This window comes from Notolabrus celidotus, chromosome 2 (assembly GCF_009762535.1).
Source record: "Notolabrus celidotus isolate fNotCel1 chromosome 2, fNotCel1.pri, whole genome shotgun sequence".
In the NCBI taxonomy this organism is placed as follows: Eukaryota; Metazoa; Chordata; class Actinopteri; order Labriformes; family Labridae; genus Notolabrus; species Notolabrus celidotus.
In genome coordinates this window covers 32,407,857-32,431,774 of record NC_048273.1, presented here as the reverse complement: position 1 = coordinate 32,431,774, position 23,918 = coordinate 32,407,857, and the positions used below count along the sequence as shown (strand labels likewise).

The following is a 23,918-nucleotide window of genomic DNA, read 5'->3' as shown; positions in this document are numbered from 1 at the left end:
GTATGAATCAGCCTTTAGAGTGCCTTATCACAGTAATAACAATACATTTTATTTGTAATGCACTTTATATTTAAAGTAAATCTCAAAGTGCTACCGTACTGATTACTGTACATCGTTATCTTTTTAAAATAAAACTATGACTTTTTAACTTTTTGTAGTTTTATGTGTTTTACTCTTGTGGTTTGATCCTCCATTTTACTTTTTGCTTGAGGACAGGTAGCAGATAAAACCTAGCTGAGGAAATATAATGCAGAAATCGGAGTGGGGTATTGATATTGCAGTGTGTCTATGTATCCTGAAACTGCAGAAAATGTTTTCTCCCCAACATGGGATATAAAAAGATACAGACTCAGAAAAAAAAGCTCAATTGGCAAAAGGAAATGGGGTAAAAGAAGACAAAAATCTAGCGGGATATGAAAATGAGGCACATCTAGGTAAAATGCTGTCTCTTTTTTTCTATGTGTGTGTGGTTTTGTTTGAGTGCACACACTGTTTGTCCTTTCCTGTTTCCCTCCGTGCAGCACTCATTACATCACTTCTATCATTCTCTGTCCTTTGTAGTGTTTTTTTCCTAGTAGTTCTGCTTCCTCTGTCGCAGCAGGCAGTGGCTTCATTGTAGCAGCACATCATAACTCTCCTTGGAGGGCTTCCAGAAACTTCTGACAAAAAAGGTCAGGGGATAATGGTGAGGGTGTGTGTGTTTCTGTGTTACTCACAGTGCAGTTGCTGCATGTGTGAAGCCTGACAAAAGGAGAGGAGGAAAGACAAAAGGCACAAATGATAGGGTAATGGTGAGGACTGTTATGATGTTGTCCATGATATGGTGTAAATTTAATGAGGGTAATGTTGATGTGATGGTGATGACAGCAGCGGTGGAGGAAACCATGCCAGTGGTAGTGCTGATCATGGAAACTGACTGTGATGTGAATGCTAAATCAACTCTGAGGGTTTAATGATAATCAATGACAATGATGACAGATATGACCGTGATAATGAAGTTACAATGACAGTAATTAATGTAAGCAGCTTGATAATGACTATGATTCTTCATGATTCTAATTGCTATAGAATGATAATAATGATTGTGATGATGATTATGAGTGGGAGAAAGAGGTATCATTTGATTAAAGATATTAAATGTTGATTTTAATTTGCACCTGGGATCTCACATCATCTTTATTTTCCTTTAAGTAAACCTGAGATGCATGGTTTCTGCAACTTACTCTCATTTTACAACTTCTCAAATGAGGCAGCTTGAGGCCATTTGCTTTGAGATATGGCAATCCAGGGAACCAGTAGTCTTACATTTTGTACGTGCAAGGAAAGCATCAGGTTAGAAAGTATAAATAAGCAAAGTTCAGTTACCCCAGACTTTCACAGATCCGTTTATGGTCTGTGTTTGCTCCGCTCCATGGTATGGATTGGTGCTCTTTTGATCGTTAGCTCCCACTGGCTGCGCTTTCAGAACGCAGCACGGAGCAGGATCTCTCGATAGCTGGAGACACGAGACCAAGGTTTTCCTGCAGTAATTACTGAATCAACAAATATCTGCCGCCTTTCCTTATCCATGTTGTCTCGATGGCCTCCGGAAACCTCTAACCTGTTATTTCCACTTATCATGACAATCTGACAATAACATGGAGTGTTTCATTCTGAAAACTAACCAGATGTTTCAATTTTGTTTTGGCACCTGACTTCCCGTTCCGCTCCATCTGCTCTGTGCTGTTTCTTGCGTTGTGCTTTGGCAGCCGGCAATAATATAAGTCTAACGTATCAGCTACAGAGGGCTCTGGCATGCAGAATATGAACACAGCTGGAATGCAACGGAGTGGAGCCAGTGGAAGTTAACACATTGACTAGAATTGAAACCAAGCTCAGCTCCAATGCCATGATGGAGCGGACCTGGACTGGACACGAATCCGGTAGAATTTGGGAGTTAGACAAATAAACTAAAGAGTAGGACAACACTTATAACATGGTACATTTCGGGGAACGGTTGCAGGTTTAATACATTTGGTTAAAAACACGGAGGCAACAGAGGTTATGATAACAATAATTTGGCTCAAAATCAACACTAGCTTTAAATGATAAGTACCATAACAAACAGAGGTACATGGTGTGAAGCGGCTGCTGACCGTCTTAACCAAACATCTTTGCTTCCCATTGCTTGTTGTTGCTTTAGTCCATATTTTGATCCACATTGTTGAAGTTGTTGTTTGGTTGGCTTGAGGTGCACAAATAAAAATTGTTTACCAGATCCATGTCCGGTCGGTCTCCAATCTGTCAGGCAGGGGGATCGATAGGTTTATATTCTAGTCAATGTATTAACTTCCTCTGGATCCACTCAGTTGCCATTCTGAGTGCATTGCTGATCAGGCACGCCGAAGGCTCTCCAGGGGCTTCCAGAGCAGATATGTAAGAGGACTATTTTTGACAGATGCAGGAGCACGATGCATCAATATCAACAGATCAGATCAAGCGGGACAGGAAGTAAGGCAACAAAAGAAGAGAAAACATCTGGTTAATTTTCAGAATAAAACACTCAGATCGTATTTCACTTAACTACAATAACAAACCGTCATGATGAGCGAAGCCAGGCCTGGAGTCGGATAATCGTTGATTTAGTACCTACTGCGGGAAAACCTTGGTCTCACGACTCCAGCTGCCCAGTGGTCCTGCTCAGTACTGCATTCTGAAAACGCAGCCTGTGTCAAAGCTTCCTTATTTGAAAAGTTGGGAAGGAGAGCCGGCTGAGTTTTCATATCCATACCCTCTTTGTTGGAGCTTTATAATATTACACTGTTTGTGTGTGTGCAAGTGCTCTCAAGTATTACATGAATGCATTAATTTCTGCTGCAGCCTCTTCTTGCTACGCTTTGAACTGAAGGTCAGCGGTAATGAGGTGAGGTTAGGAAAAGATTGTTTTGGCCGTGTTTGAGCATTTGATGGATTTACCTGAGTTTACCTGGATTTACTGGCTCATACGCGCTTCACCCGGGTGTTTACTGAACACAGTGTTCCTTGAGGTTTTAAGTTTATGCAAAACCCGCTCGCTCTCAGTTTGATTTCCTGGCACCCTCCTTTGGCTGCCACTCCAAGACTCAAAGCCAAATAAGATCCTCTAAACCCCAGTCTCTCTTTACATTCCTCCAATTTATCAATTAATCCTCATTCAGCTGATTGCAAATTTAATCTCTTTTCATGATTCAAGTACTGTGTGTGAGGTAATGGAGTGTTTGGACTGATAACCGGAATATCCTTTCTGGAGATGATTATTTGTAACATCGATACATCCTTTCATCCTTCTGTCCAAAGTAAGTCAAAAGGATTTTAGTCTAGATGTTTGAAACATGTAGGAACATCACTCCGTCCTCTAGGGTTTCTTCCACAGTGAGCAGCAAGATTAAAGCTTGCTTTTAGAGGAGCTTAAATGAGATGCAATCTTGTAGTGATTTGACCATCCACTCTTTCCAGAGATGAGTGCAGGTGAAGGAGGAGTTTGTCGGAGGATAGGTGCCGTGCCAACATAGAGCAGATCAGTGCTTGCTTCAGGATGAGGTTATGATCAAAGAGACTAAGGTACTTTAGGTTTCTCTGAGCAAACCCTGAGAGATGCCCCGGGGCTGTTGCAACAACTTTGGTATCCTCTCTCTCTGCCAGTGTGGAGGACTTATCAAACCAACTGCAGACACAAGGTGCAGGGTGTTTTTTTCATCTTTGGCTGCTGGGAGCAAAGCCATGGGGACTCTGGGCAAGAGGAACAAGAATCAAAATGAGACCCAGTGGTAAACAGTGATTCAAATGCTTTCAGAGGAAATACTCCTGTGTAATCAGTGCAGCTGTGCTGATGTTGCTCATTAGAGCACACACCCACTGGCATATGGGAAGTGGCATGACATAAAGATTTGATGCCATATTTACTTCTGCCATATGAATATTATCTTAGCAGCACATTTTGACATAATGATGGGAAATAGGAGCTGATCATTTCAGAAGTAGGAATTTATGTCATACTAATGCACTGTTTTGTCGTGTTTTCTCATATAGGCTGTCATTGAATTTCTTTGGAGGGATGCACAATTTCGGATTACTGCTGATATCAAATTTACAAATGTTATTCATCATGTTAATCGACAGCGTATGCCAGTGTATGTTCCCTTATTGCAGGGACCACAGGGACCACAGTGATACTTTATTTGATATTTTGATTGTGTAGACTATACTGTAACGGAACTGCTTTATCTCAGTGATGTGTAAAACATGGCATTTTGATTTGTATGTCACTTTTTTAAAAGTGCATACCACAAATTTTCGTTAGCAGTCTCCGGGGAACTGATATCTGAACGGTCAATGGCTTGCATCATATTAGCTCTGATAGAATGAAACAGAATTAGTTTGTAATACCGGTGGCAATATTTATTGTTGGTTTTAAAGATTCTATTTGCTGTATGAATATTTTATAAAACTGTTCATGGGTTGTTTTGATTTCTAAAACAACCCAGTATTATTTTGGAGAAGACTTGCTGCTTTCTTATGAGGAAATCAAGTAAATAGGTCAGGTTTTTTGTGTTTCTTTCCTTCTTAATTGTCTTACTTGACTTCATATTTTTTTTGGAGTTCAATTTGCTCCCAGCAATTAACCCTTTTTGTTTTGGTTTAGCATTGGCTGGTGATTTAGCAGGGTACGCTCTACATGATAATGGTACGATGGACAACAAGGGAGGATCACCCGCACTGACTCAAATGATCTTCATTCAGGGAAAAAGGCTGCAAATGCAGAAACAATTCAAAATCTAAAAACCCATCTAAAAGTCTAAAACAATCGAACAGCTGAAACACTGCAAATGAAAACATGTGCTGCATAAAGCCAACATTGGTTTCTAAATGATACATTAAGTGTCAGGAATACTTGCATGTAGAAGTCTTGACTTGTAGCATTTATCTTTTTCAGGTGTTTTCTGATTTTGTGTTTTGGATTTAGCATCATTTGAGTATTTAAAGCACATTTGCTGTTGTTGCAGTTATGTAGTCTTTTTGCATTGCACTGTTTTCATTTAGACTGTGTTTCATCTGTTTTGTATGTATTGGACTTTCGCACGTTTCTGAATTGGCATAGTTTATGCATTTGCAGCATGTTGACGCTAATGAAGATCGTTCAAGGCATTGCAGGTCGTCTTCCCTTCCCTTGTTGGCCACCGTATAACTGGATGTTTTTGGGCCCAATTTCTCCCCTCTGCAAAAGTCAGCATCTTTGAGGATTCTTAAGATTTTCTTGCCAGATTATACCATGATTAATAGTAATAATTAAGGATAATAATGAAAAGGACTTATATAGCCCTTTTCCAGATACCCAAAGATGCTTGACATAGTGTGTAAAACAGATAAGACCAAAAGACATATCAGGGATAGGGTAAGACTAGACCTGTTGTGGGCTTTTATGAAGACGTAGGTTTTAAGTGGATTGTTGAATTAGACATGTGAGCCAAAAGTGCTTATATTTGGAGGGAGAGAGTTCCAGAAAGTTGGGACAGCGATGGGAAAAGCTCTGTCCCACACAGTGCGGTGCTTGGTCTTGTTGAAGGGGGACAAGAGGTTGGCATCTGATGATCTGAGATGGCGAGATGGGGAGTGGCATTTGAGGAGGTCGGTCAGGTAGGATGTGGCAAGTTTATTGAGGGCTTCATAGGTGATGAGCAGGATATTGATGGGGGGGCCAGTGAAGGTGCTGAACAATGGGTGTGATGTGAGCTCTGAAGTGGTAATGGTGAGCAACCAGCTAACTGAGTTCTACCAAGGAGATGAGTGGATCAGAAAGTGCCTTAAGAGGTAGCTAAGCAGCTAGCAACATTTAGGTTGACAACTGTTCCATTGTCTGAGATATTTTGGGAAATTCCCAGTTTTGAGAGTGGGGACTGGTTGTTTGTGAATGGAATCTGTCATTGTGTGGTGTGCTGTGTCAGCCATAGTGTTGCATTTCAAATACTATGAGAAAGAAACCTTTAAATCTGTCATTACTCGTCGCTGTGTGGGGTCTCTCCATTTGTTTGTCCATTTGTGTTAACCAGGCTTTAGGTTTTGTATTTCCTTCAGTGGTCATATTGAACGTTCATGCTGATAATCACATATTAATCTCTGCACTGTCTATTCGGAGATGTTGGGGTATAGTGCTTCTAAAGAACTTAGTGTTTGGGGCAAGCATCCCAAAGAGTTAGTTCTGAAATGTCACACGCTGTGGCCTCTGTGACAAGGTAACACATTCCCCAGTCTATCTTTTATCATCCTTTCCTCTGCTAGGATTGTCCTCATGCTGTCAGCAAAATCCATATCCCTGTGCCCTCCACACTCAAAGTAATATATCCATAGTGTATTGGAAGATTAATATCTCACAGGTATTGCTGTATAATACTTTATATAGGGTACCAGGGGCCCCATAAGAGGCTTGTAGATATGGCCATTCATGGCAACTCCACTTCTGTATACCCACCCTTAACCACTCCAGCAACATTAACCGTAAAAAAAAAAGAAAAGAAAGAAAACGGTGCTTCGAACAAATCCGAAGCTCTCAGGGACTTTCCTGTTTACATCTCTATTCCCAGCACAAAAGGATTACAGACACCAGCTTTACTGAGTATAAAGAGATTGTAAAATCCAAGATTTGCTGAGTGGGAGGGGTGGGGAGGTTAGGGAATGTCCGCATTCAGTTAACATCTTCGAGGGGACAAATGGTCAAAGGTTAAGAGCTTTGAGAATGGCTGCAGGGGATACGAGTTGATCAGAGTCAGCCTGAATGGGGTTCAGAGCGTCTGTGTGTGTGTGTGTGTGTGTGTGTGTGTGTGTGTGTGTGTGTGTGTGTGTGTGTGTGTGTGTGTGTGAGTGAGTGTGTATGTGTGTGTTCTGAAACATATTTTTCTCTTTATTAAAATGGATTAGTTGCCTGCCCCGCATCCTTTATCGAGATAATACTTGAAGCTTGCTGGGATTTCATTGAATAGATCTGTGTGAGCTGTGTGACTCTCTCTAATCTTATTGGTGTGTATGTATGTGTGTGTGTGACTGTCTGTGTGAGTGTGTGCGTATGGGAGCTCTTGGAAAAACAGCGTAAAAGGCATGGATCAAAGGGATCCGGATGGTTGTGAGTCTTATTTGGATGTAATTGCTGTTTACTTCGTCACATTATACAGTAGAGGTGCCTTATTAAGACTTTCTGCCTGTCATTAAAGTTGCACTGCAGAAGCCTTGAGGGGATACGAATCTATCTCAGGGTTTTATCAAGGACATTTTTTATTCTTAATATGACTTTTCAAAGGGCTGCTTGTTTATGGCAAATACGCTACGGATTTTTTTTGTGTGTGTGTTATTGAGTTGAATAGATTTCCAGCACACTATTTTAGGTTTCAAATAACCCTTAATTTAAATATCTGGAGGAGAAATTACAATGTTGAAACCTTATACTCAATGCAGTGCATCCTGTAAATCCCAGAAGTATTCCTGCTCATTAGTATGTCCCAAATTCTCTGAGGATGTAATGCCTTTAAAACAAAACTCTTTGTGAGAACATTAATGACACTGTATTGCATTGTACCTTTTATCCTCTAATGTTTTTAGTCACGTGAGGAGCAGACAGCTTCATAATGCCACATGATATAGCTCCAGACATTTTGTGAGTTTGACTGAATCAGGTTACAGATCTTGGTGTGTTAGGTCAGTATCACAGGTTGGGCTTTTAGACGGAGGTTAATTTACACTGACAGAAACAGAAGTATTTCATAGAGGCAGAACTGATGGGAAAATAGATGCTAGATAGAGTTGAACCTAAGTGAGCGTGGATGAGGAGTATCAGAGCACATATACAGGGAATAGCGTAGATTGTGTCTTTTTTATCACTGGTGGAAGGTTTTTCCATTTGCATTTAATAACATACATTCAGCTCTACTTTAATTTGATCTTATTAGCCGGCTTTCTTACTGATCTTCCCGTTGTGTAAGATGCTTGATTCTGATTGGTCAAAACCCTTTGACAGTGGTTGTTAACTTTCACTAAAATGAGTAATGCCAGAGGCAAACTGATCACACGTCATGTCATATCAATGTGCCGAAAGGAGCTCCAGCCCATTTTGCTTCTCCTTGTGGACAGACTGTAAGGCGAGGTAAAACCATTAGCTTCCATTCGCATCAAAACAATGTGGCTAATAAGTTAGTTTGTAAATCGGCAGGCTACGGACATTTTCACATTGTATCCTGTCCAGCAATCTGAGCAATGAGCAGAGCAGGTGAGTAAAACTTTAGGTTAACAATCTCTACGTGGTGATTATAGCAGCAGGGTTCAAAGTTGTGACTTTGTTTACTTTTCAAGGTGTGTGCACCGCGGAGCTCTGAGAAGGAGGAGAGCTGAATGAGGACAGTTTCATGTTAAATCGACCGCAACAGGCAGAGAAGAATCCATCGCCAATTGCAATGGAATCACTGGGACTATTTTTTTAAAACTGTCAACATGAATCATTTTTAATAAATAAAATTATCTTTCAATCAATGTGTTTTTTTCCAACGTCCACTTTGCGTCAGGGTCTTGTCTCACCCTGTTGGGATTCTATTCCACATAACTACCTGCTAACTATACATTATCCCTTACTTTTACTTAATTATATAAATGATAATAATAATAATAATAATAATAATAATAATAATAATAATAATAATAATAATAATAATAATAATAATAAAGTACATGCCAAATGAGAATCCTGAACTATGAACTCAAAAATGTTTTTCACAGCTGTTATTTAAATAATATATTTAGATTATACATAGCATTAATAAAGTAGGGATAATGCATATTGAGTGGGTGGTTATATGAAGTAGAGCCCTGGTCGGGTAAGACAAGATGCTTACGTTAAGGGGTCTTGTCTCTCCCTGTCTCAGGGGTCTTGTTGGGATTCTATTACATACATCTACCTGCTCACCATACATTATCTTCTAGACACAGATACGAACACGTAGACACTTAGTCATTATTTGAAGATAATTTGATTGATTTAAAAATGATCTGTTTATGCAACTTAAAAAAAAAACCTCAGTATTTTTGCTGCTGGTGACTGGTTAGCCAATATTCTAATGTTTGTGATCTAATTATTTAAAGATCAAATGAAATTATCCTTTTATCATGTTGTTTACTTGTGCTATCTGATGCTAACGTTTTTTGCCACGTTGTCAACTAGTGAAATCATAAGCCACATAACTGTGCCGGACTTCTTATCTGGATTGATTTGCTATGACGTTTGTCATCTGGCAATCCTTGGAACCAATCTTGCTATTCAGAATTAATTACCATTGTCCTGGGGGTTTTGACCAATGAGAACAAAGGATTTGACACAGCTGGGTGATCAGTAAAGAAGCTGGGTAATAAAATAAGCCAATATCAGTGATTGATTTGTTTTCCTTTTATTGTACCTACGATTCATGGTGTTTTAAATATCTACTCAGACTATGTTCATTATTTCACTGTGTCTGTTTACATCACTGTGAATTTAATACACTCTTTGTTTACACTTTAAGGCTTTTTCCTTGAGTTGAATTTAGATTTTTGTGGAGTTTATATTGTATTACAAATTCAATTCATCTGAGGTTGTGAATGAACCATGACGTTATTCTTGACAGTAATGTTGTTGGAAAGGAAAAGGGATAACTGAATAAATCTCCAACACTGCTACAGGCTTCTGTATCTGCATTAAATTGAACAAATGAACTACGGTAGCCGTCCCTAACATGATAAGACATGACAATATTAGCTCCATCCTCCCTCCACTTCAGGCTTCAGTCTGTTACTCACAGAAGCTCTTTTTTATGAGGATTTAACTCATTTGATACGATTATGTCTGCCTCTACTGTCTGTCAGAGTTGCTTTTAAAATTAAAATTACAATCTGCTGTGTTAGCAGTCCTCACAATTGAAAATTCATGGCATTGCCAGAGGCTTCACGAGCTGGCCATGGAAATTGACATGCAATAGAAAGACAGTATTTATACGCTGTTTTGATTGTGTGTTCTGTAAAAAAGCATTAAAATGTAGAGCCCAAATGATCACTTAAAACCATAATGACAGTAATGTCACTTGAAATCATCTCCACCCAAATGCTGGCTTATGTTAGTGCTGCCAAGTCTGTCGCGTCTGCAAGCCAATCCACATTCAATGCAGCTACAGAACAACTCATTTGGCAGCCTGGGACTCAGATTCTGAATCCAACAGCCACTGCGGGTGGCTGACCAGGAAGTTAGCTTCACATACTGGTGTGCAGTAAATTAGCTCTGACTTTGCCCTGTAGGAGAGGAAACCATGCCAAGGGAGATAACAACCCACACACATTTGCAGCAACCATGGCTGAGAGAGATGCTCACTCTTATTTTCTTCGGTATTTTCAGGTCTTGTCAGGCTCATCATGTGCTGAGGTCTTTGGTTTGACGCCCAAAACGTTAACAGGGCTAATTGTTAGTAGAGGTGCAAGCCAGTGGGCCAGGACTTGGTTTCTTAAACATGATCTTATTTTATAAACAAGACGAATTCAAAGGAAAAACATGCAATAATGTGTTAAGAGCTAGCTTTAGGGTTAATAGTCACTTGATCTGCTGGTGGGATGCAACATAGAAAAGGAACAAAAAAGGTAAAGAAAACAGCAAATCCAAGCAGAGAATCTATGTTAGAGTATTGATATCAAAGAATGGTGGAAGACATGTAAACTTTAGACACCAAGCTGAGAAGGACAAAACACATCCAGCCCAAAAAGAGAGTTTACGAGTAAAGAGCAAAAAGAAAATGTCCATCACTTTCAAAAAAAGGACAAGAAATTTAAGAAAATCAAAGAAGATAAAAATTGGAGGAGGAAGGGTAAGTTTGGATTCCCTTGTCATGCAAATCAGTTTGGCATCGAGGAAAAAAATACCTTCGTCGTCCGTGCGGTCACTATCACTTAAATCATCAGTGTGTTTCTTTGTAAGGGGACCTATAGGACCAAGAAGGAGAAGATGGAGGAAAACAGGGTGATCAAGAACACACAAAGCTTTCAAAAGATGCTCTCAAAAGATAAGAATGTATTTCAATAATTAATGTTTCTATAGCCCCTTTGTTGGAAAAATCTTCACACTGAAAAAGACACTTGGTACCACAACGTCCACTTCACATGTTTACAGTAGGACTTCACTGTATATGCATTTAAGAAAATTAAGGAGCAAGAAAAGAAGGGCTTTTTAAAAAAAGAGGCGAAAAAATATTAGTTCTCTGTTGAAAATGAAGATTTAACTGAGGATGAACCTCTTAGGATCAAAAGATATAAACCTTTTTGAAACAGTGCATACACAAGCATCAAATATACATATCAGAGGCATTTTGTTAACATTTGTGAACCATCACAGGAGCAAAGAAAAAGGCAGAGGCTAAAAAAGAAGAAACATTTTGAAGAACAAAGTACTTAATTGAAGTATGTGACAAACTCCCCCCTGCTGTATTTTTAGTATGCCTTTCATGTGTGTGTATGCGTGTATTAACACTCACACACAAACATGAAACAAAGATGTTTTGTTTTTTTCTTTTGTCATCACTTTGGTGATATGAACTACATCATGATCCACTTTTTAGAAAATGACATAAGATGCTGCAACATGCTAACACAGAATGCAAAGACATTAGCTTCATGAAAAAGAAGTATGTCAATCATGGCATGTTAGCTTAGCTTAGCATATCAAAAAGACTAAAGGAAGGGAAAACAGCAAACCGATGGCAAAATTCCTGGAAGTTACTGTATCCAAACTGAAGTAAATTGAACAGTTAGCTTTGCTCAACAAAGTCAAGCTAGCTTTTTCCAATGGTTATTAGTTTATACGATAAGCCAAGCTAACTAGCTGCCACATGTGACCATGAACTTGTTAATTGGAAATGAGTGGCATCAATTCTATGCCCAAATTGTGAAACAACTTTCAGACAGCTTAAAAGCAACTGAGCACTTGTAGAATATTTAACAGGGGGAGTTGTCAGCTACCTCCTTAACCAAGAAATCATCATTTTAATACATGTACATTGTATATAAGGAAACACACATACACACATGCCAGTTTCAACAAAATTAACAAAGAATAACATACACACATATACACACACAAAACCTGCACACAAAGAACACCCGAAGAGAAACACACAAAGCTAGAACAGATCTGAAAACATGCAGCATAACAAGGTATGCCAGCAGGGTGCATGACAGACAGAACATCTGAATAATATATGAGCAGTGCTAAAGCCATCACACACACACACACACACACACACACACACACACACACACACACACACACACACACACACACACACACACACACACACACACACACACACATACACACACACAGAGTTATATAGCAGTCACATTCACACTTTCACATAACATTCACCATGTAATGCCACAAGGCTTGGAATATCCCTGATGAGGAAATGACCGCTTTTATCCTTTCAACTACCGTCATTAGCCACAGAAATAAAACAGCCAACATTTTTATGTAAATCTTCTTCAGATCTCTCACTTTCTCAAACTGATACAGCAGCCAGTTTCAGCATGACAAAAGCTAAAGGCGCTTTCTGAGGGAAAGCTGTGTATCGCTCTGAAAATCAAGCAAAATAAAAAGTGCAATGACTGTGTTGGTCTGAACACATCTGAGTATTGAATAAAGGATGGCTGATGAAACACTTGAAAGGTCCGGTATACTTTTAGTCAGTGGCTCATGCTGATGAGTAATAATTCCTCCATCATTCACCATCCCTCTGGTTTATTTCAGGTCCAACCATTCCTCTGCAGCGACTTTAAAGAGGAAGCCGGCCGCCTGCATATCGTTCTGTCCTACAGCAGTCTCCCAGCTCTCTTTTGTGAATCTGACAAGCAATTTGATAAGCAAGAGCTGACTTGGGCTTTCTATGTGCTGAATAAGCACCAAGACACCAGAATCGCTTCTTTTAAAAATGTGAAAATGTCTTAGAAACACAGAGCGCCTGCTGTCTAGGGATGTGTTACCTGTTTATAGAGTCTGTGCACAGAGAGATCACTGTCAAAGCAATACAGAATTGTTCAAGATTCATGTTAGCCTGTTAGCATAGATATTGCAGGGTGATAGAAGGCTCTGAAATTATGCATATAACACACATTGAATTACATGTATTTTTTCTGCCATGACTTTTTGCATATTAAACTCTCTACCTCAGTCTTTTCAAAGAAATCCTTTTATAAATAAGTTTTCCTTTTTATTGAAAACATTGTATAGGAGGATGGAACATTACAGCATGCCGACACTGAATCTGTAACTGCATATTGAAACATGATGCCTTATATTAGATCTCTAATGTGGTCTTTTAAATTTTCATCTTAAGAAAACATTATATGTTGATCTTATGATACCTTTTCTTTGAATTCCAATTTGTTAGTGTTGAGCAAGACACTTTTCTTATCACAACACATCCATTCATTGTATGGAAAAAAAACAATAGATTCTGGCTGTGATATCATAATAGCTTATATTTTTTTGTCACCAAGGGATTTATGATAATGCATAATTTATCTGAGAATCTGACGTTGGCACTGGATGCCTCTTCTTATTGGTTTAATCTTTGAGACAAACTACTGACAGGAACAACAAGGTAGACCAAAGTTGATGCTTGTGTTTTTGTTCTATGACATTCTCCCATGACTAGTTTTTCTTTGAGAATGGGATTTGATTGTACTGTACTAATTGTAAACAACTAAAAAGTACACTTATATAGCTGAAATAAGTCAGTACATGGCTTTGAACTGGTTATACCTGAATGTCAAAGGTCATGGCTCTTCTTCTTAAAGATACAGAAAAATAAAATATTATTATTAATATTATTATTATTATTATTATTATTATTAGTAGTAGTAGTAGTAGTAGTAGTAGTAGTAGTAGTAGTAGTAGTAGTAGTAGTAGTAGTAGTAGTAGTATTGGTATCATTTTATTATTATTATTATTATTATTATTATTATTATTATTATTATTATTATTATTATAATAATAATAATAATAATAATAATATATAATAATGATAATAATAATAATAATAATAATAATAATAATAATAATAATAATAATAATAATAATAATGGTAATAATAGTAATAATAGTAATAACAATAGTAAAAACAATACTTATAATAATATTTTTTTTCTCTTTATTATTCTTATTATCATTATTATTATTATTATTATTATTATTATTATTATTATTATTATTATTATTATTATTATAAACATAGCTAGAACCATGCTCAAGAATTACTTGTAAATACTAGTTCCTCCAATCTTGCTTTGGGTATAACCCCAAAGTGATCAGAAGTTAAACAGCTCTACTGTATAACAAATTGCTATAACAGAATGTAATGTAAACTTAGACAATGCTATGCAAATTACAGGCCTTGTGTAATAAACCAGCACAGAATCTTATGCTGGAAAAGCAAAGAAAAATAAGTTCAAAGTTGGAGAGAGTTACTCAAAAAAAGCTGTGAGAATAAAGTATCAAAGTAAAAGTGAGTGATGTGGCAGCTCTGTGAGCTGCACATGTGCTGCTATTACAGTGGCATGTTGTTTGACTGAGGGTTAGTGGGGATCAGAGCAGACGAGACAGCTGCATGACAGCTCCTATCGCACGCACTGACAGACAGACAGACGTACACACACTGTCACACTCTTACAATCACACATACAGAGAGAGAGACACATCATACAGCAATCAGGTGTCAATTCTAAACTGCCCAGTGACATGGTGGCCTCGACACTGACCCGAGCTCCTCTACCTGTCACTAGGATCGTGTGTGTGTGTGTGTGTGGGCACTAAAAGAATACACATACGAGGTCTCAGCTGGCATAGGTCCTGATCAGTGATTAGGAACTTGGAACTTCTCATCTCTTTTATGACTGTGTCTCGTACAACTCCATCTTTATTTTTATCTTCTCTGTCTTGTATTCTATCATATTCTCAACTGGTTTATTTGCTGTGATGCGTTGTACGGAATTTTTAACTTTTTCCTCCACCTTTTGACTTTATTCTTCACATTTTGACTGCATCACCAACATTACAAGAAAATAAAAACATTTCTCCAATCAATATTTTCCCGATTGTCTTGCCCTTTTAGTCTTTAACTTAATTATTAGAAGTTTTTCATCCACCCACCCTCTTCCTTTCTGTATTATAATTAAGTATTTCCCTGTAAAAGCCAATTTATGCTCTACATCCAATACCCATAAGGTTAAAGACCAAGCCGTCTGCTCGTACTCTGCATTGATTTTGTCCATATTTCAGATCTGGACCAAATTGAGTACTACCACTGAAAATCATGGGGGCAGTGTAGCCAGTACTGAAGCGAAACCAGCTAAACAGTGTATTGGCTTCCTGAATTGGTAATAATTCATTCTTTCAATGAAATTAAACTGTGTTCCTGAATGACAATTTCCATTACAATCATCAAAGCCCACAGTTTGCAATCCAGCTAGCTACGAATGTGATAGTTTTGCTGGTAATGGCTGCAGTTGGCGGTCATGATCGTGCATGTGTGTGACGAAGCTATAGTTAGATTATAGAAACATCTTCTGGGTGAAATACCATGACACAAAACAGAACCTCTCTCTGCACTTTATACTGGTATACTTGTTGTGCCAGTATACAGGATGCACGATTATTTTTTAAATGGTAAAAAGGTATTCAAACTATATAACCATTACTTCTAAGAATCTGCTTCTAGTGCTTATTTAAGTGCAACAAAATCCAGCAGGAGACTCAACAACCCATTACTGCGTTGCATATTGTGAGCAAGGCTAACTCTCAAGCTAGTTCTGTTTTATTAGTATCTTGTATCAAACGGGTAACAAGAGCCGAAACCACTCTGTATAAAACACGGTCATTGTCTCCGTGATGTCAACCATTGTTTTTTTGAAGAGATGTTATGGAGTTCAACGATGGCGGGCGCCATGTTGGAAATGCTGACTCAACCTATCAACCTAGAAAAAGGCAAAGAGGTGAGGCTGAGGTGAGTTTTTAGCCTCCTAGCAAACAGCTACAACGTACTCAACCTGTCCATCAACTTAGACATGCCCCTTTTTATGCATATTTAAGTATTACTCTCTAGCCTTCATATCATCTTAATGGATGCATGAAAAAACAGTCGCCATAAAGTGTGAATCAATAAATTAGCTACATAATCAAAACTATACTGTAAAATAGACTGTAATACTATGAATTATATTTTAAGGATTGCTTTGCTTTTGTACAAAAGGCTGATTTATACTTAAGCGTCGAATCGACTCTCGTACCTACGCAGAGGTCTACGCACGTAGCTGACGTGCACCTCCTCCAAAATGTAACTACGCGCAAGCCCTGTGATTGGTCTGCTCGGCGGCATTCTGTTTCCCACATTTACGGCACTTCGGCCGTGTATTTCATCTCCTCCTCTCTATTCTTCATGTAATCATGTCTGTATGATAAACAGCAACATGTATCAGCTGTAGATTAACAGAACACGCTCTGAATCACTGTGGAAAAGTAAACAGAGATCGTAGCGGGGCCGGAAGCAGGAGACCGGCTATCAGAGAGACCGCACTGCCCTCAAGCGTTTCAGCTGAGAATTGCTGCGTGACACGGACACATCGATGCACAAGTATGTGGGTCTCATGTCCGTGAAAGCCTCTGCTGCATAGGGGCGACGCAGAGGTATAAATCAGCCTTAAGCCTCAAGTGGACACTCAGATAACTGCAGTTTTTTTCCCCTTCTGCATTTGCTTAATTTTTCAACAGTGGAGGTCTTCCATTTACTAAACCTGATGAGCGTCTTACATGTGTGGACAAAAAAAGAGAGTAAAATGTCAAATATTTAATCACTAAATCATCAGAGAGGGAGCGAGGTCACTGGCATTAATGGGAATGTGGTTGTAACTGATCTGCCAGGAGCAACCAGCTGTTCCTGTCATTTTGTCATCACATTACAGTTAGAAAAGCCAGGTATCTATGTTATTATGTCAAGAAGAGCGTATAGCTACAGCATAAGGAACTCTTGCAGTATATATTATATACAATATATATACTAAATCATTATAAATACTACAACCAAGTGTCTAATTTTTTGTCCGTACATTTAGATTCATGAGGTTCGCAGATCTGCAATGTGATTGGCATACATGCTTCATCCTGAGAGAGTGATAGTGAAATAAAACAGAAATATAGCAACAGAAACACTGCAGCTGTTCTAAACAGAATTTAAGATTTCATGTCTAAAAGATGTGAAAAAGCATATTCAATCACTTTGTCATGTCTGATGTCTACCATTCACTCCAGCAAATGTTACTGTTTGATTTGATTTTCCAACTCAACCATCCCCAGTCTTTGCCTCCCTTTGCCTCATGAAGATTCTCTTTTCCCTTCTGTCTATCTCCCTTGTCTCTCCTTATACCTTCCACTCACCACCATCAGCATTGATTGGAGACTGATGAAGAGGAGTTTCACGCTCTCTGACACTGTGCAACAATCCATGATTCAAAAAGCCAGCTGGGAGGCAAGGAGAATACACACACACACACACACACGCGCAGAGGATAATGCACACACTCACATACAGACACACTGAAACCCTCAGGCTTCCCCCCTCTCCTGGTTGAGGTAATTATTGCGAGGAGAGTCCATGCATCGATCGCACATTCAGCACAAGAGCTATCCATACATACATATTGCTCTCTGTATGCATCAGTCAAGGTCCGCAGTGGCATAGAAACACAGCGGCTTAATCAATCACCAATGCACATTAAAAAGGGGATCTAACAGAGCGCACGGCTCAATGAGCCAAATAGGTAATCTACTACTGACCTTGGATAAAATCCCTACAGGCTGTAAACTATAAATACAGAATCCATTCCCCAAGGTAAAACTAGGAGTGTAATGCACTTCAGCAAACTATCTGATGAGGGGAATTAACAGAGACTGAGAGAAGAGGAGGAACGGGAACTTTATGGAAGTGTGATGATGGAGCTTACTGTAAGCCCTGTGACACAATAAATGAGCTGGATAAGAATCTAAGGAAGACACATGAGACCTGATTTTGTCATGCCTTGTATCAAGGAAGTCAAACCTAGTGAAGAGTAATTCAACTTCATAAATATACCATAGATAGTCTTTCTTCTGTCTTTCATAGTCACTTGTTTGAGTCTGAACATCTCCTTCTGTGCACCACACACTCATTACCAACATGTCAAATAAGTCTAATCCAAACACAGTCCAGGCAGATGGCTGTCTAACGTGACTCTGGTCCTGCTGGAAGTTTCTGCCTGTTAAAAGGAAGTTTGTCCTTGCCACTGTAACTTACTAAATGCTGCAAAGTGCTCTGCTCATGTTGGATCAAGATGGGCTAAACCAGTTTTGCCTGTAAAATGGGACGGGATCTTATCCTGTCTTCGTGTTGGGTCTTTGTAAATAATATAACAGAGTACGGTATAAACCTGCTCTGATATTGATTGATATGGCAGCTTGGTTTGTTGCCCTCTACATCAAAATGTAATGATGTACTAACTAACTACAGGGCTCTGAAGTTAGTTGGCTTTTAATAAATATGCAACATCCTGATAGACTTGTAAAATAAGGGAGCCAGGTTAGGGTTGATAAATATGCAACATCAGATTGGACTTTTTAATTAAATCCTGTTGAGAAAGGATTAACATTTAACAAGTTTTGGCTGTGCAACAATTGTTTACACCTACAAAAAGTTTGTTTATGTTAAGCTCCAACATAACTTAATATCAGGAAAAGTACCAAAGTATGGGTTTGGTAAAATACATTAATAAAAAATGTATATCCTAACCCACCACCCAGGCTGCCATCTACATTCTTTGTTCTTTGTAATTTGACTTGGGACATCAAAACAAGAGCTAGCAACAATTTTCAAGGAGTTATGAGTCATAATATGCTGTTATGCACAGCCACTGCGGGGTGCTTTTGTTTTGTGGCAATTTTGGCATCCATTGTGGACAGAGTGGTACCTCTTATCTCTGCATCAACTGGTGTTGTCCTGTTCAAAAGTACTTTCAAAAGGACTTTCTTTTAAAGTCAAATGTGTCACGACTGTACTGTCGGAAACATAAAAACAGACTGTTTTGGCGGAGTACAGTTCATTGATTCTTACGCCTACCTTGCAGCATCTGTTTTAGGCATTACAATGACGATATAAATAATCTCTCTTCTCATTTATGATCTGGTTTGCCTAAGTAGGTCATATAGAAACATCTGTATTAATTTCAGTCTATTTTAAAAACAGTTAAAAATTCCTTACAGTAGCTTTAAAATAGGTGTCAACAAATATTCAACATGCAAAAAAGTTAACTGAGCAGAAAACTTCTTATAGTTGCTACAAGAGTTCATGAGCACTCATCCTCAATATCCCTTTATTAGTTTTACAAGTCTGACAATGTCCCAGAGGACTTATTTGCTCTTTGCAACTTATTTAAAAGCCAGGTTTGTGAGCCTCAACAGTAGAAACAACTCATCAGCCGAGGAGAGGGCAATCTCAGAAGTGTGTGCTTCATGGACTAATGCTTTCATTTTCCTCTTGTTGTTTTTAATAAGACTTTAGATTCACTCTGTTTAATCTGTACATGCTCCCAATCCGAGCACAATTGTATAAAAATGTTATTTTAACTTTTTCCACAATACTCCTCCAACCCTGACTTGAAACCATAACACATGCAGCATCTCACAATTTCAGTGTCTTGCATGTGTTACTCTCTGTTCCCGCACTGTGTTTGCTGTACACAGCTGTAACTGCATTTCATGTTTGGAAATGTTTGCCGATTCACAAGCCTTTTGAGAAAGATACTTTCCATATATGAGCGATAAAATTGAACGTATCCATCTAAACAGGAATGCTTTAGAATACTGAATAATGCAGCCATTTATCCAGAAGACTGTGCAACACAATGTGAATGAGGTGTCAGGGAAATGACTAAAATATGTCTTTTAAATGGGAAAATGTGTCCTAACATAGATCATAAGATTATGCAATTGTAAATGGAAGTGCGTGGGGGGGGAGAAATGATGCATTAATATCCCACGACATCATCAGGCTCTTTGCCTGAAGCATATGTGGTAGGATAAGGCAGGAGAGACACAGAACATCATTACTTGAGATTTTCCCTCCATCAGAACAGAACTAAATGTATGAACAAAAAAAGGTGTTTCATATTTGAGAGTACTAGAATCTGGTTTTAAAGTATCACAACAACTGTACTGCTGATGTTATCGTGAAAAAAGTAGAATATCCTCCAGCATGCGGCTTGAGAAATAAAAGCCTCTTATTTCCCTGCCTTTTCTATGAACTCTTTATTCTGTCTGTTTGTTTGTGCAGGAACACGTGGGCGAGATCTGAACTAAGACCTTGTCTCAGTGCAGGACTGTACATCTTGGAAAAGGGGATAAAATAATGAAAAAAATAAAAACACATATGTAACATCAAAGAAGACTCTCCAGACTCTTGAGATGGTGGGTCCCTCACATTACTCATGACCTTACACTCCAAGTGGGAAATACTTCAACACGACCCAAACCACCTTTGCTATGTTCTTTGTATTGTGGGTTTCTATGATGTAAAGCACTTTGTAACGTCTGTTTTGAAAAGTCCTTTATACATAAACTTTATAATTATTATTATTATTATCACAATTATTATCACAATTATTATTATTACTATTATTATTATTATTATTATTATTATTATTGTTATTATTATTATTATTATTATTATTATTATTATTATTGTTATTATTATTATTATTATTATTATTATTATTATTATTATTATTATATAAAACCTCTCTCCCTCTTCTTTGCATTCCCTGTTTGCTTTCTTTTTCAAAGATTTTAAAGGTAAGAAACCTTTTTTAAAGGTAAGGAATTCTGCTTTATCAGTCTTAGAAATTTCAGATTTCAAATTTCAGTTTGTTATATTTTGATTCAAATATCATAGCTGCCGGGCAGAAACCTTGTATTTCCATATTTTACCTTATTTTTTTACAATTAGAAAGTATTTTAAAAAGCTTGTGATTTCAATGTAATGCAGTTTTTTTGTTACGTGAAAAACATTTGGGTGTGGTTTTGGAGATACAAGGTTTCTGCCTGACAGTGATGATATAATCTCAAAAAAATTTCCTGAGTTTGAGCTTTGTATGCTATGATTTTGCTTCAATGTGGCTCTTATACACCAATGTCAAAATCAGAGTATACAAGAAAAAATAGCATTTAATTTACTCTAAGATTACATCATGACATAATAGAATGAAGGCCGCCAATTCATTTTAGGGCAAAATGTATAGGGTGAAATTGTAATACCTCTGTGGGCAAAGCTTATTGTGGTCTTTTTGGTGTGAAATAACAATGACTTATTGCCAATTTATTTTGTTTATGGCTGAAAAACACAAATAACCAAACAAACAGGTTGGAGCTCATTACCCAAATTCTGTTAAAGCTACAAACAGCCATGACGTAAGAGGCTCTATTCAAAGGGAACACATGCTGCTCTGAATGCATAATTGCCAAGTTCTAACACAGATCACTCATACTCTATTTTTATTTGCAACGGCACAATGACTGACCAAGCTTGTCTGAAATGTAAGCTAACATGATGCATCTGAGACCTGAAAGCTTCCAAGTCTTTAAACTTTAATGCCCTCCTGACCTCGTCTCTTACGCATTATACATTTGGTAGTCTTATTTTTCTGCTCTCCTGCTGCCACCCATTTCATCTACACACACTTCTCATTCTCCTCCTCCCTTTCTCTTGTACTAATCATTTTATTTTTGCATTCCTTCATCATTCTCGCTCCTTCCACTGCTTGCTGACGAAACGAACACCCACACTGTCAATGTCAGTGAATCAATTCAAAGCAGCAAAAGGCCTGGGAGGGGAGGACATGTGCAAAGATGTGTGACTAGTGTGCTTGATGAGCTCTTTGCCTTTTTTTTTTAATTTTTCAGAGCTGTTCATCTAATAAAAAAAGCATGCTCCATTATGGGTTAAAGACAAGTTTTCCCTGCTATCAAACTGCTGACTGAAAGAAGCAGCAGAAATCTCAGCTAAGGTCGTCCACAGCGGGATATTAGTGAAATGTCCTTCACAGTAAGATGTGAGTGTGGGAGCATTAGGCCCGGGACATGCTTTATTCAAACATCAAAGCAGCAGATCAAACAGAAAGAACATCATGTGGTGTAATGACTTTACTTGCTCTAACGGGCATTTCCACAACTGGAAGTGGCATTTCCACTTCTAGTTTTTTGGGTCTCCTCTCTCAGTTTGGTTCATTTACTCATATGGAGTGGAAAGAGACGTACTTAAAGAAAAATGGTATGAAAACAGCCCTGAATGAAATACTAGGTTGAAGTGAACAGTTGGTGGGAGCTTTATGAATCACTGGATAGCAGACCAAATCAGCTATTAAAAGGTGCAGTGTGTAGAAATAGGCATATTTACTGATATCTAGTGGTCAGATTCTAGATTGAAACACTCCTTTGCTCACCCCTCCCATTGGTAAAGTGATGGTGGCATCCAAGGACAGGAAGCTACTGTGAAGCATGATCCGACATTTATCAAGTTTTTACCATAAAAATACATTTGCAGGCAAACACCACTTTTGTTCTTTGTCCTCCAACCTGTACATTTTATGCAGCCACTCACTAAATACATAGTTATTTGTTTGTCTGTTCTGTGGTACGTTATGAGGTTGCAAGATGGCAGCCCCTGTGGAAGGGAACTCACTGCTATGTAAATATTACAGGCTAATTTAAAGGTAGGAAAAAAGGTGATTATACACTAGATTAAGCACACTTACAATTATCTTATTCCATTTTCACCAAGTCTGTTCTGCTAAATGTTGCTATACACACCACTTAATAACAATAATAAATTGTAATAGTAAATAATAATGTACTATTCAAATAAAGGGTAGGTCTTTGTTTTTCCTTACTTTTATCTCCTTCAGAGGGAGTGTTGTAATGTGAGTCCTGTGAAGCAAAACACTTTGCTGAATGACGAATTAGTGAATTAGTCCTTCAAAACTTACAATCTAATCAAACCAGAACACAATGGTAAGAATGATCTTGTCAGCTAACTGATAACCTGCTCATTAACCATATTTATACTGCAGCCATTTTTAAAAAACATAACACTGGTTATGTCCAAGTTTGCAAGTTACCAATAAAGAAAAAGGATTCAAATGTAATGGCAACAACTATGGAAAAGCTAATGCTACCAACTATTAAGCCAATCCCTATAGCTGATATTAATGTTAGCTAGAATTAAACCTCTTTCTTGAAGTATAATATTACACCATCAAACAGTTATGTTAGTTATAAGAGGCCAAATGATGTCGTCAAACATTAGCTATTTCTAAGCAAACTTTGCCATCAGTAATGGGCTCAAAGCAAATTATTGTAATGTGAGATATTAAGGGTATGAATGCTGTCATTGTCAAATGGTAACAAATAGGATATTGTATCTTTTGTTTTGCATTGTGAATATGATTTAGTATCTGCCCATATTTTCATATTGCTTCGGTTTTGTCTAAAACTATTAGCAACCAGTGACACAGTGAAACAATGTATCTCTTAGCAGTGCATGAAAGCTTTTTACCCTGAGCATCAGACAAAAATGGCCTCTGTGTAAAATTTGTGAGAAATCAACAATTTGGTAAACACTGCTGTGTCTACAACATCTGCTACAGGAGTGTAAAGTATGGTGCATAACAAGTGACACAAACAGTAGCAGTCAGCATAGCTAAATAGCAGTTTTACCTAATTTTATCTGAACAAAGTTTAACCTTGTTATAAAAATACCAACTTTTAGTTCAAACCATTA

At 38.0% G+C, this 23,918-nt stretch overlaps 1 protein-coding gene across 1 annotated transcript in view; it reads right to left on the bottom strand.

The window, feature by feature from the left end:
- Window positions 1-23,918, bottom strand: part of nlgn1 (neuroligin 1) — a 529,881-nt gene that overhangs the window by 227,881 nt on the left and 278,082 nt on the right. The window contains exon 5 of the mRNA XM_034710260.1: window positions 10,933-10,992. Within this exon, the coding sequence (XP_034566151.1) occupies window positions 10,933-10,992 (60 nt within the window). The remainder of the gene's footprint in view (window positions 1-10,932; window positions 10,993-23,918) is intronic.